This window comes from Anolis carolinensis, chromosome 2, assembly GCF_035594765.1.
Source record: "Anolis carolinensis isolate JA03-04 chromosome 2, rAnoCar3.1.pri, whole genome shotgun sequence".
NCBI classification, from domain to species: domain Eukaryota; kingdom Metazoa; phylum Chordata; class Lepidosauria; order Squamata; family Dactyloidae; genus Anolis; species Anolis carolinensis.
The window spans coordinates 239,502,052-239,519,819 of NC_085842.1; the positions used below are offsets into that span (position 1 = coordinate 239,502,052).

At 38.3% G+C, this 17,768-nt stretch overlaps 1 protein-coding gene across 46 annotated transcripts in view; it reads left to right on the forward strand.

Annotated features, from left to right (window-relative positions):
• Window positions 1-17,768, forward strand: part of ptprd (protein tyrosine phosphatase receptor type D) — a 1,517,053-nt gene that overhangs the window by 1,446,460 nt on the left and 52,825 nt on the right. For all 46 annotated transcript variants that reach the window (XM_062974169.1, XM_062974170.1, XM_062974173.1 and 43 more), the window contains 2 exons: window positions 6,469-6,644; window positions 17,125-17,244. In XM_062974169.1, coding sequence (XP_062830239.1) covers window positions 6,469-6,644; window positions 17,125-17,244 — 296 coding nt within the window. The remainder of the gene's footprint in view (window positions 1-6,468; window positions 6,645-17,124; window positions 17,245-17,768) is intronic.

Consider the following 17,768-nt stretch of genomic DNA (forward strand, 5'->3'; position numbering starts at 1 on the left):
GACATCACTGGATCCAGATGCCATTTATTGTTTTCAGTAAACTGATGGTTCACACTGTACATTTTTCCTTTGTAGTAAGATATTTGTTTTCATGTTGATTTTGGCAAACCAGCATGCAGACTACACAGTTGCTCAATTCGTGAACAGTAATTCTCACAACGTTAGCAAGACATTTTCAGCCACCATGGTTGGATACTCCACATACTACTTTATGTTCACACCAATGCTTTCATGGTAGCTGTCAAGACTGTGATCATAGGTACAAAAATATGAACAGTTGGACATTGCAGTACATTCGTTCATAATTTCTTTCATTATTTCCAAATCTGAATGTGTTTCCAACAGTGTTTTGTGCTGTTTATTTTTCAATTCATATTTTCATATTAGTTCAAAATCACATTGATGTTGTGATCTATTGAATACTTTCTGTAATAGAATAAATCCCATTCAACATCATGAGTATACATGTTCCTAAGCATGCCTACTTAGATATTTATTGTATTACCCTGGGAAGATCAAGAGTATTTGGCATTAGAGGCAAATGATAGGATTGGATTTTCATTATTATGTGCATGGCCTGCTACTGAGTATTTAACCACATTATGAATACATTAGAATGAAGCCAGAACTTGCATTGCTACTGTTGTTTGAATATGCGTGCACTTTATCTAAAGGGGGGGGGGGGTTGATGAGAGAAGTCCTGAATAGGTTTGATACAGAAATTATCTTCATTTATGATAGATTAATCGGTCTTTGCAATAACATTTTCCTCCCCACATCCATTTCTGAGAAAAGAGAGAGTGCAAATACTTATTACTTTTTTCCAACATTAAAAGCCATCCAAATTCTAGTTGCAGATTGCAGCTGCTTATACAGATTTTTGAATGTCTTTATGGTTGTTCAGGGTCACCAAGGATGAAACTTCAGGTCAAAGCAAACTTCATAAATAATCCATACAATTTAAAAATCCTTTCCAAACTGTATTGAAATTTAAATAGGGTCGCCATAGGTCAGTAGTCTCCTTCAAAGATAATTGTGTGGTAGAATGAAGAATTAGGCACGTGGGAAAATAATGGTTTTTTTTTAGTAAAAGGAAAGTTTTTGTAATTAGATTATTCTCTTATAGTTTCAGATTTTTCCATTTTTAAGGGCTCATTTACTGAGCTTGCTGATGACTAGATGTTGGACAGCATGATCACAGAAGGCTAGTTGGAAAAATAAAATAATTACAGTTTACTTTGAAGCTTTCAGCTTTTTGTCACTGTAGCCATCTCTGTCTGGATGGGGAACACATTTTGTTTTGTTTTTCAAGCTATGTTCCAAGCTACATTCTACTTACATTCATCAATGAATACTCAATGACTTAAATGAGGCAAAATAAATAGCCTTCAATTAGGGAAGTAGTTGCTTTATACCTCTATCTGCAAACATCCTCAGAATGCATTGTACCCCCCTAATATGCAAGCTTTGGTGCTGATGCTTGACTCAGTGGGAATTGGTTCCCAATCTAAAAAAAAAAATTCTCAGAAAAGGGAGTCTGGACAATTATATCCATAGTGGATTTTCCCCACTGTGCCAGTGATTGATGCCATATTTATTTCTCATTGATAACAGCTGATCCTTGATACTCGCTCTAAAATAGTAGCCAAAGTTCATGAAACTGGTCCATTGGTTGCCACTTGAACATATTAATATGCTGATGTTTTAATTTTATGGATTTTAATGTATGTGTGTATTGTATTTGTATGTTTTGTTTATATGGCATTGAATTATTGCCAATTTGGAAGCTGCTCTGAGTCCCCTTCGGGGTGAGATAGAGCAGGATAAAAATATAGTTAATTAATTAAATAAATTATTAATACAGTGTTCCCTCACTTATTGCTGGGGTTAGGTTCCAGGACCACCCGCAATAAGTGAAAATCCGCGAAGTAGGGAACACTATATTTATTTTAATATTTATACATTATTTTAGTAGTTATATACTACTTTAAGTCTTTATCAACCAATCGTATGTTGATAAATCGCCGCCTCCTCCCGTTGCCGCTTGGACTCCTTTTCTCTCCCTTTGGCTTCTCCTTCCTCCTTTCCTTAGGCTGTAAATTGTAATTTTTTTATGATTTATAATAGTCTTTTAGAGTTCATTGAAAAACCACGAAACAGCGAATCCGCAAAAAGTGAACCGCGAACTAGTGAGGGAACTGCTGCTGCTGCTCAGTCATTTAGTCGTCTCCGACTCTTCGTGATCTCATGGACCAGTCTACGCCAGAGCTCCCTGTCGGCCGTTGCCGCCCCCAGTTCCTTCAAGGTCAATCCAGTCACTTCAAGGATACCGTCCATCCATCTTGCCCTTGGTCGGCCTCTCCTCCTTTTTCCTTCGATTTTCCCCAGCATCGTGATCTTTTCCAAGCTTTCCTGTCTCCTCATGATGTGGCCAAAATACTTCAGCTTTGCCTCCAATATCCTTCCCTCCAGTGAGCAGCCGGGCATTATTTCCTGGACTATGGACTGGTTGGATCTTCTTGCGGTCCAAGGCACTCTCAGGATTTTCCTCCAGCACCAGAGTTCAAAAGCATCTATCTTCCTTCGCTCAGCCTTCCTTATGGTCCAGCTCTTGCATCCATAGGTTACTATGGGGAATACCATTGCTTTGACTATGCGGACCTTTGTTGCCAGTGTGATGTCTCTGCTCGTCACTATTTTGTCAAGGTTGGCCATTGCTCTCCTCCCCAGAAGTAAACGTCTTCTGATTTCCTGGCTGCAGTCTGCATCTGCAGTGATCTTCACGCCTAGAAATATAAAGTCTGTCACTGCCTCCACGTTTTCTCCTTCTATTTGCAAGTTATCAATAGGTGTAGTTGTCATGATCTTGGTTTTCTTGACGTTTAACTGTAACTCAGCTTTTGCACTTTCTTCTTTCACCTTGGTGATAAGGCTCCTCAGCTCCTCCTCACTTTTGGCCATCAGAGTGGTATCATCTGCATACCTAAGGTTGTTAATGTTTCTTCCAGCAATTTTAACTCTGCCTTGGATTCCAGTGAGGGAACACTGTACCCAATTCTCAGTTGCCAGTCAGTCACCCAAAGTCCACCTGAATAACATGATCTCACTCTTTCAAAGTGTCTGCCACAGTTCACCCACAGTCCACCCACTGGAGATGGAACTGCCCTATGAATGGTGGTGGCAGTGATGGTGGTTAGTTAAGACTCTCCTGCACCTTATCTTTTAAGAATAGGGCTGCTGTGTGAATATGCACACACTCCGGTATGAGTGGTGTTCTTGAAAGGGGAGAAGGAGTTTGGGAGAGAAAAGTTGAGCTAACTAAGGAGCAGGTACAAGCTTGTGAAAAGTCAAAACTGTAAATGTATAACCTGTAGATCAGTAGGCTGGATATTGTGTTTTATTCAACATTTAAGGATATAAAATTTCAAACTTCATTTGCAGCAATAAACTTGTTCTTTATTGAATTTGTATTATTTCTTTATCTCTGTTTTCTAAAACCGAATGCAGACATTTGTTTATGAACAAGATAGATTCTGTAGATTTGTTCTTGAGTTGAATTTGTATGTAAGTCAGAACGGGTACATTTTTAAGTGTGACTCCAGCCACATATACATACACTCACTCTCTCTCTCTCTCTCTCTCTCCCTCCCTCCCTCCCTCCCTCCCTCTCTCTCTCTCACACACACACACACTCTCTCTCTCTCTCACACACACACACACAAGCTTTGGATAGCATAGGGAAGGCTTAACACGCCTGTAGTGTTTGTTTTGCTGTCTGTGCCCCTGTTCAGAAGATTTCACCTCACTTTCTGCCCCTGTGATAGTTGAAAATTTTTACTTGTGGAAACACGCTTCAGTGGAGACACCTTTTCCCCATGATAACTTTTTCAGGAATGAATTGCCCTTTTGAGGGGTAGATTTATCTCACTCCCTGTTGTCTCACCCCCGTTCTTAACTATGAGTAATTTGTCAGTTGGATATTTGTAACTGCTGTATCCCAGAGTGGAGGAGTGTATTTATTATTGTACATTTTAATGTCCTACTTTCAGTTATCCTGGATGGGAGACTGAAGAAGATAACTTATTCTAATGGGTGATCTTCTTGTAATTTAGAAGAAATTGAAATTTAGGTAATTTTGTTTTCTATTAAGAGCTTTTTATCCTACTCATTGTAGGCCACCTAAATGTGATGCCTCACACACAAAAATCTGTTATAGAAATTGTAGTTAATTTTACCCCTAAGGGTAACAAAGATAGGGCCATTTTTTCTCCAATTAAAATAAGTTTGGTTTTATTGTGCTGACTGTAACATTTTAACATGTTTTATGGTATACAAGATACACTGCTTCCTAGGTGAAGAAAAATAGCCATGGTAATTCATGCTTTAATGCAGGCATGAGGAACCTGCACCATGTGAACATTATGAATTCACAAGAGGCCTCAGTGTTGCCCTAATGCTCAGATTTTTGATTTTCTTGTTTCTTGAAGCCTCCCCACTTTAGGACTCATGTGGAGGAGACTTTTGCCATATTTGGTGTGTCCTAGTCTGTTCTACATTTAGGATGACCTTTTTCCAAAATCAGAAATGGAAATTGTTCCATTCACTTCCAGTTTGGAGAAAAGCTCTCTGAGAAGAACACCTGGAGAAGTTGGCCACCACTGCATTAATGGAGTCTAGTGAACTCTGCATGGAATTTAAAATGCATATACAGTAATTAATATAATAATATATAATATAACAATTGAAGCAACTGACAGCTGTGTGTGTGTATGTGTATGAATGAGATTGGTTTTGAACTAGCTGCTCAGGCTTCCAATTGGTTTTTGTGTCTACTTCAAAATGCCAGGATATCTCTCTTATGAGCCTGTGTTTAGCCTGAGACTTCAGTACAATCAATTTTTATAAGGCAAATAAGAGAACATTATAATAGTACCATCTGGCTCCCAAACCCACTGAAAGAGACTGGATTGGAAAGTGGATGAGACACGTCCATATCCACATCAACATCACAACTCAGGAAGCCCCTTTCAACGGGGATCATGAAAACTTTAACCCAACTCTACTGAGTTTTAGAAAGACAATATAATTATATTGTTTTGCTATGCATTTAGTTTTAAGATGTTTTAGGCCCTTTTAATATTCTGCATTGTATTTGTATTTATTTTGCTTTTGCTTTTATTGGTTTTATGTAACTGTACATCATTTTGACAATGCTGGTGGCGTGAAAACCAATATATAAATATTTTTGATAAATTGATTAATAAATCCATTAAATCTCAGTCAATTAAATAAATGAGGCATGAAGCTAGAGTATTCATTGACTTCTAAAAACTTTCACCAAAATCCTCCAACAAGAGTTTTGGAATGAAATAATTTCTTGTGGAAGAAGAATGGTTCTGCCTACGGATCAATGATTGCAAAAAGAACAGGAAGCAAATAGAAGTAAGGGAAATTCCATTTTAGGGACTATTAGGAAACAAATTGAAAGTAAAATAGCTGTTATCATAATACCCTTAAGCAAATCTATGCTGTGTCTAAATTGGAATTCTGTATAGCATTCTGAAGAAAAGAGAAAACAAAATGGCAAATGAGTGGGTCCTGCTTTCATTAAAGAGGGGCTAAAACATTTGATACAGTAAGGTTTCTTGGGGGGGAGGGGGGATAACCAGGGAAAAGGCATGTTTAAAATTTAGATGTTTAAAATTAAAATTATAAATATTAATGTTCTTTGCTTGTAATGTTATGAGTCGCCAAAGAACAGATACTTTACAGTGTTTAACTTAAGTAAAAGTTAATATTCACTGTATGCTAAAATTTTAAGAAATATATTTGGTCACTGTCATCACTATTAAAAATCGAAAAATCAATAGTCCTGGCCACAGAAATACTTTTTATTACCTTGTAATGAGCAAGATCCAATTGTGAATTTCCACTGGTGGGAATGGTAGATTCCAGGTACTAGGAAGGGCAATTCCTCTCCCCAGTGCAGCCTTTTGTGACCCCCAAACTAGTTCTGGAGGGCTCAGAAACTGAGTCACAATCTGAGAGAAAGGCAGGATATAAATAAAGAGATGGAGGCAAATCTCTGTGGTTCATTTGGGGAAAACATAGAGGTCCCTCCTTTAGACCATTAAGAAGGCCTTCCTCTTTACTACAGACCAATAAGCTTCAGTAGACTGCAAAACAAGAAGAGCCTATGGTTAATGTGATATACTCAACCAAGCAAATTAACGCAATATAGTGTAAATAATGTTAAGATTTCATTGATTTATTGTAAGGTTGGGTTACATGCAATACTTTTGCAGTGAAATAGATGGAAATACCACACTAATGTAAAAAAACCACAATTCTAAAATACTAAGGAAGAAACATATACATTTTGTAGGCACTGAAATATTTTTCTTGTTGCTCAGCACATTAAGACAAAACAGTGTAAACTCTTAAGTTATATCTTTCTTTGCTTTCTAGGCATACCTGGCAGCGATTACATAAATTCTAACTACATAGATGGTTACAGAAAACAGAACGCCTATATAGCAACGCAAGGATCTCTCCCGGAAACCTTTGGGGATTTCTGGAGAATGATATGGGAACAAAGGGGTGCAACTGTTGTCATGATGACCAAATTGGAAGAAAGGTCAAGGGTAAGAATGCATTTGTATTTGTGGATTTAGCAGGCCTCTTGGATGAATGTATGGTTTTTTCATAAAATTGGTTTCCAAACTTTTCATTGCCCAGCTATTTCCATTGCACAAGAAATCCAAAACATCTTCCTGGAAACAATATTGCACCAATATATATTAACAATTCAAGAATTTCACCTGTCACCTGTTTTAAGATATAAATATTTTGTTCCCTTCCTGCCTTGATACATATGAGACACTCGGAAACAAGCTCAAACTTTACTAAACAATTCCTGTTAATTTCACTAAACTTTTATGGGGAAAACAATTCCTATTCATTTCATTGAGTTTCAATGGGAAAGGAAAATGAATTCCACCAATCATATATTGAAAATCTTGAAGTTTTAAATCTGTTATTGATCTGACTATTCCTGAAGTCAGAAAGGGGCAGTCCACTGGGGCATTCAGCTCATAAAGGCCCATCCCAAAATTTTGACTTTTAGAAATTAGCTTAAACTACTGTATTTGATCCCAGTGGACATGTCAGGAATTTTATCATTTTCTTCCAGGCAAGTGGGGCAGGGGAACATTTTTTAAAATCAGAAATGACTTCCAATTTACTTTCCGCTTCAGAAAAAGAACTCTCCTGAGCTTAAAACAGGCCAGGGCATCTGAAACATGGCAAAATAGTTCTCAATGCCACTTAAACGAGGAAAAATTAGAATAAAAAGATGTAAAATTGGAGGCAGTTGCCCTTCAAAGTCTGGAGCAGTTGCCCACCCCGAGGAAGAAAATGCAGTGATGCAGTCCTTATTGCATTTTATGTTCTTCTTTTATTTTAGATCCTAAGGCATAGCCACATTTCTGACTTTCCTAGTGATAAAATTTAAATTTCCCACATATGTGAGTGTGATGTTAATCACATTTCTTGCTGTTCATAACAGCCTTTCTTTATCACATTCGCTTCTTACCTGACAGACAGGCAAGCTGGAAAGTGATATGAAAGGGCAATCTGTGGTTGCAGAGATATGGGTTAACATAATCACTTGGTATCTACTCTTGGTTTTAATGCTCTCATTGAAACCAGCACCATTAACCGAACTCTTCCTGAGATACAGTGCTAGTCTTTTTACTATTTGCCTTTTAACAAAGAATTTATCAGAATGTATTTGGCAACCTCCCCGGGACCAGGACCATAGCATTGTTGAATTGCTTATTGTGTGCATGCATATTCAACCTGTATTAATACCGTTCCTTTCAAATATATAACTGGTAATGGTGAATCCAGTGAAGAAGAAATTTTCCTCAGCATATCCCTTATTTTATCTTGGCACAGCAGGCCTTAGTTCAGCTCAGTATAGGAAGTTGTTTTGAGTTAGGCAAATGAAATTTTGCCTCTTTTCTCATTATCAGCTTCTAATAATAAAGTGAACTTCTAAATGGTATCAGTGCTGCCATGCAGTATGAGGGGGACAAACAATCCTTTGCAGAAGACTTTGTTGCTTAAATGTTCACAGTTTATCATAACACTACAGGCCACTGCTAGACCATTCACAGAAACATTTGCTCAATCCTCATTAATTGCTTTTTGCATTTTTCCTGTCTGCTTGATTGTTCTCTCCCAAGTGCTGCTCAGAATAATAATGCTCCTAGCATATGGGTTACATTCAGGTAGCAGCACATGCTGAGTCTTGGAGTCCATTTCGATAGTTTATAATAAGTTGGCACCTACTTAAGGTAGTTTTTTAATGGCTATTCAAAGACAGGGATTTAATCTATCCTATCTGACCAGTGAAAGCCCATATATTTAAATGATACTAATCTCATTGGGAGCAGTTTCCTGCAGTGAAAATAAATTTTACATCTACCTTTCGCTTCCCCTGAAGGCTACATAAGTGAGGGCTGCACAATTTGTTACCCAGCAAGTTGCACACATCCCACCAACAATCTGTGGCAGCCCTCTAGGGTCTCAATAAATCACTAGTTTTTCCTCCATGACATGATCTGCAGAATCACAGGATTTGCAAGCTAAACTAAATGACTATATGTCTCCAATGTGTTGTCCACTCAGCTTATTCCACATGCATTGAGCAGACCTGATGGGCAACTATTTTGATGAATTCTTCCTAGCTATGTATGAGTATCCCTTGGCTAGATTGAAAGAGGCTAAGAGCAGTTGAAAACAGCCCAAACAAATGCCTCCAGTGCCTCAATAGGTGCCTTCCACTGCTGCCACTCTTTCCTCCTTGTCTATTTCAGAGCAGAGAAACTAGCTTTGGGGCAAGGAAAGAGAAGGCACCCTTGCATTCTGGCTATTACCACAATCATCATCATCTTCTTCATGAGCACCATCTTCATCATCATAACTAATATTTAGGATAATCAAAATGTTTAGTTGTCATGAAATTTCCTGGTGGTTTTTCTTTGCATACATTTTTTACTTAGATGTCACTCTGGTCTTATCAGGAATGAAAAGCAAAATCACATGTTCTGTGTAGATAAATTCAACCAACAACTTCCAAGTTACACCTTAATGTTCGGCAAAAGACTTTCAGTTTAATGAAATAAAACTTTACAAAACATATGTGGATGGGCTCAACCCAACAGCTTCCAGTAGCCTGTGATCTAAATAAGGGGTATGGGATGACTTATCCCACCATGGCAGGATAACCAATCTCCTCTACTCTGATAATGGACTGCCAGTGTGCCATCTCTCTTGTTATCAAAGTTGTGCAGTCTCCATCAGGTATAGCTCTTGACTTTGATCCTGAATCCATAGTCAAACAGTAAGAGCAGAATTAGATTTAATCTTTATCTTGGCTCATATATATATATATATATGAGCCAAGATAAAGATTAAATCTAATTCTGCTCTTACTGTTTGACTATGGATTCAGGATCAAAGTCAAGAGCTATACCTGATGGAGACTGCACAACTTTGATAACAAGAGAGATGCTGTACATTCCTCACACTATCTAATTTCTCAGTAAAGATATATAGATGGCTATCAGTATCTGCTGGGGTTTGGTTCCAGGACCCCTTGTGGATACCCAAATCTGTGGCAAGTTGTCCCATTATATAAAATGGCATAATAAATAATAAAAAACTTTATTTGAATCCCACCCCCGCTCCCCGAGTGGACTCGGAGAGGCTTAGAACAATATAACAGTATACATATACATATATAAACAATTTAAAAATTAAGTAAACAAACAATAACAAAACAAAATACATGGAAAATTAAATCAAAACATATTAAGCATAACTCAAGAGACATCATCCCTAAATAAAATAAAATAAATAATACTTACACAATACTACCATTGAAACATCCCAACCACTGTCCTAGTTAGAGCCAGTTAAAATTTTCCCATTTAAATCCTCCTTCCATTACATAGCAATACATTTGGCCATTTTCAAAGGCCTGTTTCCATAGCCAGGCTTTCAGTTCCTTCCTGAAGGAAGCTGTGGGAAACTGCTTAATCTCCCTGGGGAGGGTATTTCAGAGCCGGGGGGCCACTACCGAGAAGGCCCTCTTCCTTGTCCCCACCAACCATTCTTGTGACAGGTGGGACTGTGAGAAGGGCCTCCCCAGCCAATCTTAAGGCCCAAACAGGTTCGTAGGGGGAAATGCGGTTGCATAAATAGGCTGGACCCGAACCACATAGGACTTTGTAGGTAATAACCTGCGCTTTGAATTGGGCCTGGAAACACATAGGCAGCTAATTGAGCTGTTTTAACAGAGGATGGTATGTTCCCTGCAATTAGCTCCTGTTAAAAGCCTGGCTGCTGATCTTTAAACTAATTGTAGTTTCTGAGCCATCTTCAGAGGCAGCCCCACATAGAGTGCATTACAGCAATCCATCTGGATGTAACTAAGGCATTGACTACCATGGCCAGATCTGGCTTTTCAAGGTACGGGTGCTCTATACCCTGATCGGCCTCCCAACTGACCAGGAGGACCTATGTCTTGTCTGGATTAAGCTTCAGTTTGTTAGCCGTCATCCAGCCCATCACAGCTGTCAGACACTGGTTCAAGACTCGGGCAGCTTCCTTGGCTTTGGGTGTCCCTCATATAAAATGACAGGCAGCTCAAACAAGTACCAGAGAGAGCCTGATGATCTGTGAAATGGAGGGAGACTACAGCAGGATATGCCCACATATCGTCATAGTGCACAGCACATGGCAAAATCAAGCTTTGTTTATTGGAATTCTCCTTCATACCCCAAATATTTTCAAGCTGAATCCATGGACACAAAACCTATGGATATGGAGAACCGACTCTACTGACAAAATAGTCCAAAAATAGCTCTGATATTAAAATACAACTGACATTCTAGCAGTGCTGTTATTTGTTGGTGTTTGTACTCTATCTCTCTGGCCCTGAGCAGGATAGAGAAAGAGAGAGAGAGTGCCAGAGAGACAGCTTTCTTCCCCTGTAATGGCAAACTTGATAATTATTTTATCTTGAAGGCAAAACCATTCTGCATAGGGACTTCATCTCCTTTCCATCTTCCATCACATTTTTGTTTACTTGCTTTCCTGTTGCTCAGTCCTGCAGCTTTGCTTCAGCATTTCTAACCTGTGCGGCACAGATAAAGGGATTTTTGCAGCAATGGGGGCTGGGAAGCATCAGCAGAAACAAACTTAGTTGGTTCATTAGCATGTGTTAGATGTCTGACTAACCCCAGCTTTGAGAACTTACATATTCAACAGCTGAGTACATTGAATGAAGATGTTACAGTGAATTAGTTATTCATTTGTTTGCCTGTGGGAAGGCTGCAGGGCAAGGGGAGCTCTTTTATTTATAACCCTTCACATTTTATTGTTTTCATTTTAAATGTCATCTCCCAAATCTCACCTGACCTAATCCAGACCTTAGAGGAGGGAATCAGTCCATCAATTTGCTATCACACACATAATTTATATCAAAAAGGATTATACACACTGCAGTGCATGAAGAATATTGATAACATATTTATTACATGCATGAGTTTCGTCTGTATGAAATGAAAGGAAAATATTAAGGGGTGGAAACTAGAGATTAGAAAAACCAGCTGACAGTTACAGGACAGGAATACATAAAGCGATTTAAAGCATTAATATTCCTGCACTCATGCCTTATAGTAGAATTCTTTTCTGCAGATTTTCCATGTGCAGTGTTACATATCTTTCCGGTTCAACTCATATACCAGTTGCAGTATTAAAAATTGGTTTCATATTACATAATTTAACCAGTCAGAAATTTAAATTGATCTAGGAAGCTAGCTAAAGGTGGAGGATATTTGGAGAAAGTGAAAATGTTATTCTGTGGAAGTAACAATTTTACTACCTGTCATTCATTGAGATGGGGGTGTTGTGGCTTTGTAGTTGGTAAATTATTTCTACAGGATGTTGCAACAGAGCTACGAAGTTATGTAGTACTTCATAGCAGAGGGTTCATTGATATTGTTTCTCCCCCACAGCCATTAATGTTTTCCCTGATGTTACTAAGAGCCAAGCAGACATCTAGATCCCCAGATCCACAGAGGAACTTGTTCATTTTGGGTGAATTGCTATTTATTTCTGCTTGCCAGATATCTGTATTCTAGCACTTCCTGAAAAGGGGTGCGCTGTTGAATGGGCGTTTTTGTTCCACATCCGAAAAAAGGTTCTTTTTCAGCCCATTGGTGGCAATGGGCTTCCCTTTCCACTGGGAGTCTTTCCTTTCTTCCCTTCAACGGAGCCTCAGCAACAGGGTTAAGAAAGCACCCTATGCCCTTCCATATCCTTCATTACAACCTGGATTTTAAAAAGTTTCAGAGTTACCATTTTTAAGTTTCTGGATCCTTTCTCTGTAGAGGAGGAGACCCGGTTTAATGCTTCTTCAAACAATTCTACTCCAGAGGAGAGGCAGGCGTATGCACTTTATTCTCTGCCAGCACCAGCACTAACTATGCCACACAGCTTTCCAAGACATTTTAAGGAGGCCCAGGGAAGGAAGAGCGATAACCTGGAGGTCAGTGGAACTATCCTCCCTGGGCTACATTAAAAATCCCCTCCCTTACCTGCAAGGTTGCAATCTCTTTTCTCCTTGGGGTTTTGCCTCCTTAAAGCTGTTTCTACTTTCCTCTCTAAAGGAGAGGTAGGCTTTTATTTTTGTTTACTGGAATTACTTATTATTATTATTATTATTATTATTATTATTATTATTATTATATTTTAGAAGTATTTTCTGAAGGAGAGGAAGGGAAGGAGAAAAAGAAGCTTAAAGGGTGAAAGCCCACAAATGCATGCGCGGGTACACACCCCACCCACTGTCCCTCAGGTCCCCAACTTCAAGTCAGTCCCACTAAATAAAAAGAATCAGGAAAATAAAGGAGAATAAAAAAGATTCAACTGTGATGCCAATAGGGGAGGAGGAACAGAGATCAGCTCCCGCTTTCTTTAGTGTTGGGCGGGTTTTCGTATCAGGAGGGCTCTTACCGTCACGTGCTTCTGGAGGTACCGCAGGTACCAGAGATAGGAAAGGAAACAGAATCTGCATACAACTCTACTGTATATCCAAGAAGTCAGCTTCTGAATATATTAAGTTCTCAACTGCACGCTAGTAGCCAAAACTTATTCATAGAATTAGCACTGAAGAGTGGAAGGCTGGATTCCTTCTCTTCCTTTGTTTCCCATTTCTTACCAAGCTGATCAGTTTACATTGTTAACCAATGACATTTCACAAACAGTCAAAAATCTTGCTATGTAGCCCGACAAGCAAGACAGAAGAAGCAGATGTTCTTAACCTCACACCTACCTTACGCTGAGTGATGCCATAGGTTAATTTTCTACTCAATTCCTGGATCGATAGTACAATCCAGCAGTTCATTAATAAGCATGCAAAGAAAGTCTGTCAAGCCAAAGCTTCAAAATAAATGCCACGCTTGATGCAAAATACGTCAGCAGAAATTAAAACATCATTATTTGAGGTATAATTAGTATATCATAAGATTGGCGAAGCTGCTGAAGTTTGAAAATCGATCGAAGCAGTTTTTGAACAGAGGGAAGAATGGCCATATCCCAAAGTAGTAAGACTTCTCCAAGGTGCAGAAGTAAGGAATGAGAGTGAAATCTTACTTATTACAATTTCCCTAAAGGTTTTTTTTTTAAGAGACTGGATCTGTCTACCGGAAAATTGCCTCTCTTTCCTTGAATGTCAGGATTTGTGTTCATTTTTGTGGGTTTTTTCATCTTCTTTTTACATATGGAAATGTGCCTCCTTCAGCACCATTGATGCAAGGCGGGACCATCTTTTGGCATCTGTGGCTTGCTCAAGTGTGAAGGTTCATGAATATTCTTTAGTAATAGATGTAGATTTTTAAACTCTTCAGGTCTGAAATGGGTGTCAGCTTTCATTCTTATGGGAAAAGAAATTGTTCAGTGTTCACTCTCCTTATAGCATTCATTTCAGTAAATGGTCCCATTTTTAAGCAAAAACAGAAAAGGCTACTGGTGACTTTGGATAAGGCTGACATTTACACATCTGGTACCATGCAGGAGACCTCTGTTATCTGGGAACACCTTTGACCTCATCTTTACATTTGCTTTGTTATAATAATAAAGCCCCTTTCTGAAATAGTTTTATATTCAGACGCAGCTCTGTTGGCCATGCAATGAAATATAACAAAATCCAAAATATATAGATGTTTTATTGGCCAACCAAATTGCCCAAAACACATCATACAAACCTTCGAAACTTCACTGGCTTCTCTTTTATGATTTTTAACACATTTGTCTGATGAAGAAACCAATTAAGTTTCAAAACTTTACATGATGTAGAATGTGGGCTAGTATGGTCATGAGAACAAATATCGTATATGTAGTTTGTAACATCCTAATTACAATTTATAACTGAATATATTATCCACAGAATGGACTAGGCTTGATAAACCTGTCAAGAAAGAGACTTGCAGAGATGGGCACTAGAAAAAGATGGTTTCCTATATCATAGAAAGTGGAAGGAACAGAAACAAGATTGTGAGAGAATGGCTACCCTTTCAATGTTGGAGTAGTTTTAATTTGTGAAGTTATAAGTATACAATACTTGGGGCACAAGTTTCAGTAACTTTGAATTTCTATCTTCAATATGTGTCCACATTCAGTTGTCAGGAGGAATTGAGAGAGAGTGGAATATGAACAAATGCGAAACTCTTGTCTAAAAATGTTGCTTTTTATTCTAAGAGAATAATTATTATATCTAATGTTCATAGAGGAAGTAGAATTCAGACATGTTGTGGAAGAATTACATAGACTATACTGGATCATATGGGTGCCACTGACGAATAAGCCAGGCAGTGACTAGTGGTGTGCATTTGTATGGAATCGGTGTTCGTTTTGTTTAGTTTTATTCATTTTGTATTGACACTAAACGAATACACGAAGGAAACATATATCACGCACATCCCTAGCAGTGACACAAGGAGAACATAATGCTTTATCTGTGCAGTAAAGGACATATTTTGTTGGAGTATCTCCAACTATTTACATAAAGATTTTAAAAATGAAAGTGTGAGCAAAAAAATAGCAGAAAAGTATTAGATTATCATGAAAAATATAGAGCATTAAATTTTCTTGTTTTCTTTTCATGTGCGCGCGCACACACACTATTATTTTGTAGTTTAATTTGGACATAACATGGCAGGCATAAGTAACATGGTTATTTTCCTTGGATAGTCCTTAAATCATATTAATTTTGATGAAGATAATAAGCACGTGAGTAACCCAACTTTCCTATCCTTTGTTCCAAAAATTTGTGGAACAGTTTCCTCGGGGGAGTTTCAGATCTGTATTTCTCAAAACATTCACAAAAGCCTTACCACTTGGCAAATGTCTAACATGCTTCTTTTGTAAATTAAGGGAATTTCCTAGGTAATATGGGATGTAATATATGGGTTTACCACTAAAATGGTAAGAGTAGAAAATCCCACTGAGTATAGCCATCCTTTTGAGAGTGCCAAACTTAGCTCTTTGAATTCTATCCTTTATTTATCTAACAAAGCAGAGAGCATTAAAGCATTGAGTGTTACAACATTATGATATTATTACCATAATATAATCATTAGCTAAAAATAAAGAAAATATTATATCACATTCTTGCCTGAAATTGTCTAACATATCAGAGTGCACACTAGAGAATACTTTGAACCAAATCTAAATTCTTTCGCCATGTAAATAATCAGTAAAAGTTTGTGCTATGCATTATGCCCAGGACCATTCTGCTTGTTAAGAATGGCAATGTTTTGGAATGGAAACTTCTGCAAATAAAGTGCCCATTAAAACCTGATGAAATCATATAATTTACAGACTTGTTAATGATAGGTTTCATAAAACATAAAATGCTTTGTTTTAAGAATTCACTATTATTGAAATCCCATATCTTACAGCAGTACTTACACTTATTTCTCCTGGAGCCAGGGTTGGACAAACATGCAGGTAGCTGTATTCCTGCAGTCAGCCACAGAGTGACAAATGCATCCTTTTGGTCCTCCATGAAATTGCCTTCCCCTGACCGTTTATTAAATTATAGCCTATTGTTGTGTAGCCCTCTTATCCCCTTCCACTGAATCAGAGACAGGAACATGAAAGTGCAAAGAAAGGGGAATGGCAGTTAGGGTGCTTCTAGACAGCCATTTCCTTTGAATCACGTTGTAGCTTGCTGCTTCTCAAGTCGCTCCTGACAGGAAAAAAAGGGTGTTGCTCAAAGAGATTCAGTTCACTTTGGATTGCCAATACAGCTTCAAGGTCCTACAAAGTCCACATATGATCTTGATCTATACAAACCCAGGAGTAATTTTTTCCCCTTAGCTCCCTTGCAAAATGCGCTGCTTGAAAACAGTGTTTGTCTAGAGGCGCCAAGCAGTAGAGAGCAACTTTGTGTTCCCATGAGGACACTGCCCTTTCCTTGCCGGGAAAGGTGTTTGTGTACTGTCCCACTGAACTGTTTATTTAGGTTCCATCTACGACTCTTGAAACTTTAAACATGTCCTGACAAATGCTCCAAATACTTCTTCCAATTTCCAGAACTGCACTGTATATGCAGTGATCAACTTCAGTGCATTTTATGGTACGATTTGGAATTTCTGGTGAGTTTAAAGTACATGGTCTCTGGCATGTTAGAGGTCGTATGGGGGGGGGGGGGGAGGTGTGAATGTTTTGGAGATACCCCAACCTCGAGCCAGCTTGACTGCATTGAACTGGATTATATGGCAATGTTGATTCATATAATCCAGTTCAAAGAAATTAATCTGCTTTCTGAAACTGAATTATATCGCTGTGTATATCCAGCCTTAGTTATATTTGGCACCGCTTTATACTCTCTCCTTCTGAATTATCTGAATCCAACCTTTCATTTCCATTTTCCAACAAAGTGTTTTCTGTCTCTAAGGGTACTATTGTCTCCTTCTTAATTTGAATTACTTTCCACGTGTTTTGGTTTTAAAGTGAGTATATTCATGCTAGAAGTGTTTGTTGCAGGTCAAATGTGATCAGTATTGGCCAAGCAGAGGAACTGAAACATACGGACTGATCCAGGTGACCTTGCTGGACACAGTAGAATTGGCTACGTACTGTGTCAGAACATTTGCACTTTACAAGGTACATTATGATTTTGTATTTAATTTCCTAGGAAATGTTCTGCTAATGTGGGGCAGGAATGTGTTTATGTACCAGGTTTTCCTTGAATTCAGAAATAACTGTAAGGTCAAGTTACACTTTGTTACCTTTTCAAGGGACTCTAGGGTATTTGCCTTATTATGCTGATGCTACTGCAAATAACCTCTAGGGCAGTAGTTCTTAATTTGTGGGTCCCCAAGTGTTTTGTCCTATAACTCCCAGAAATCCCAGTCAGTTTACCAGCTGTTAGGATTTCTGGGAGTTGAATGCCAAACCATCTAAGGACCCACAGGTTGAGAACCACTGATCTAGGGCATTGTAACATGTCCATCCAGTTCCTCTCTGAAGTTTTCGGGGAAAGAAAATTCACAAAATGCCTTTTAACTTTGAACCAGCCTTATATTATGATGCATTTTTTCCAATTCAGGCTTAATCGGGATCATGTAGTTATTGTTTTAATTGCTTGTCCTTACTTCCCTGCCCTTGTAAGCTGTTTCCTTTTGTCC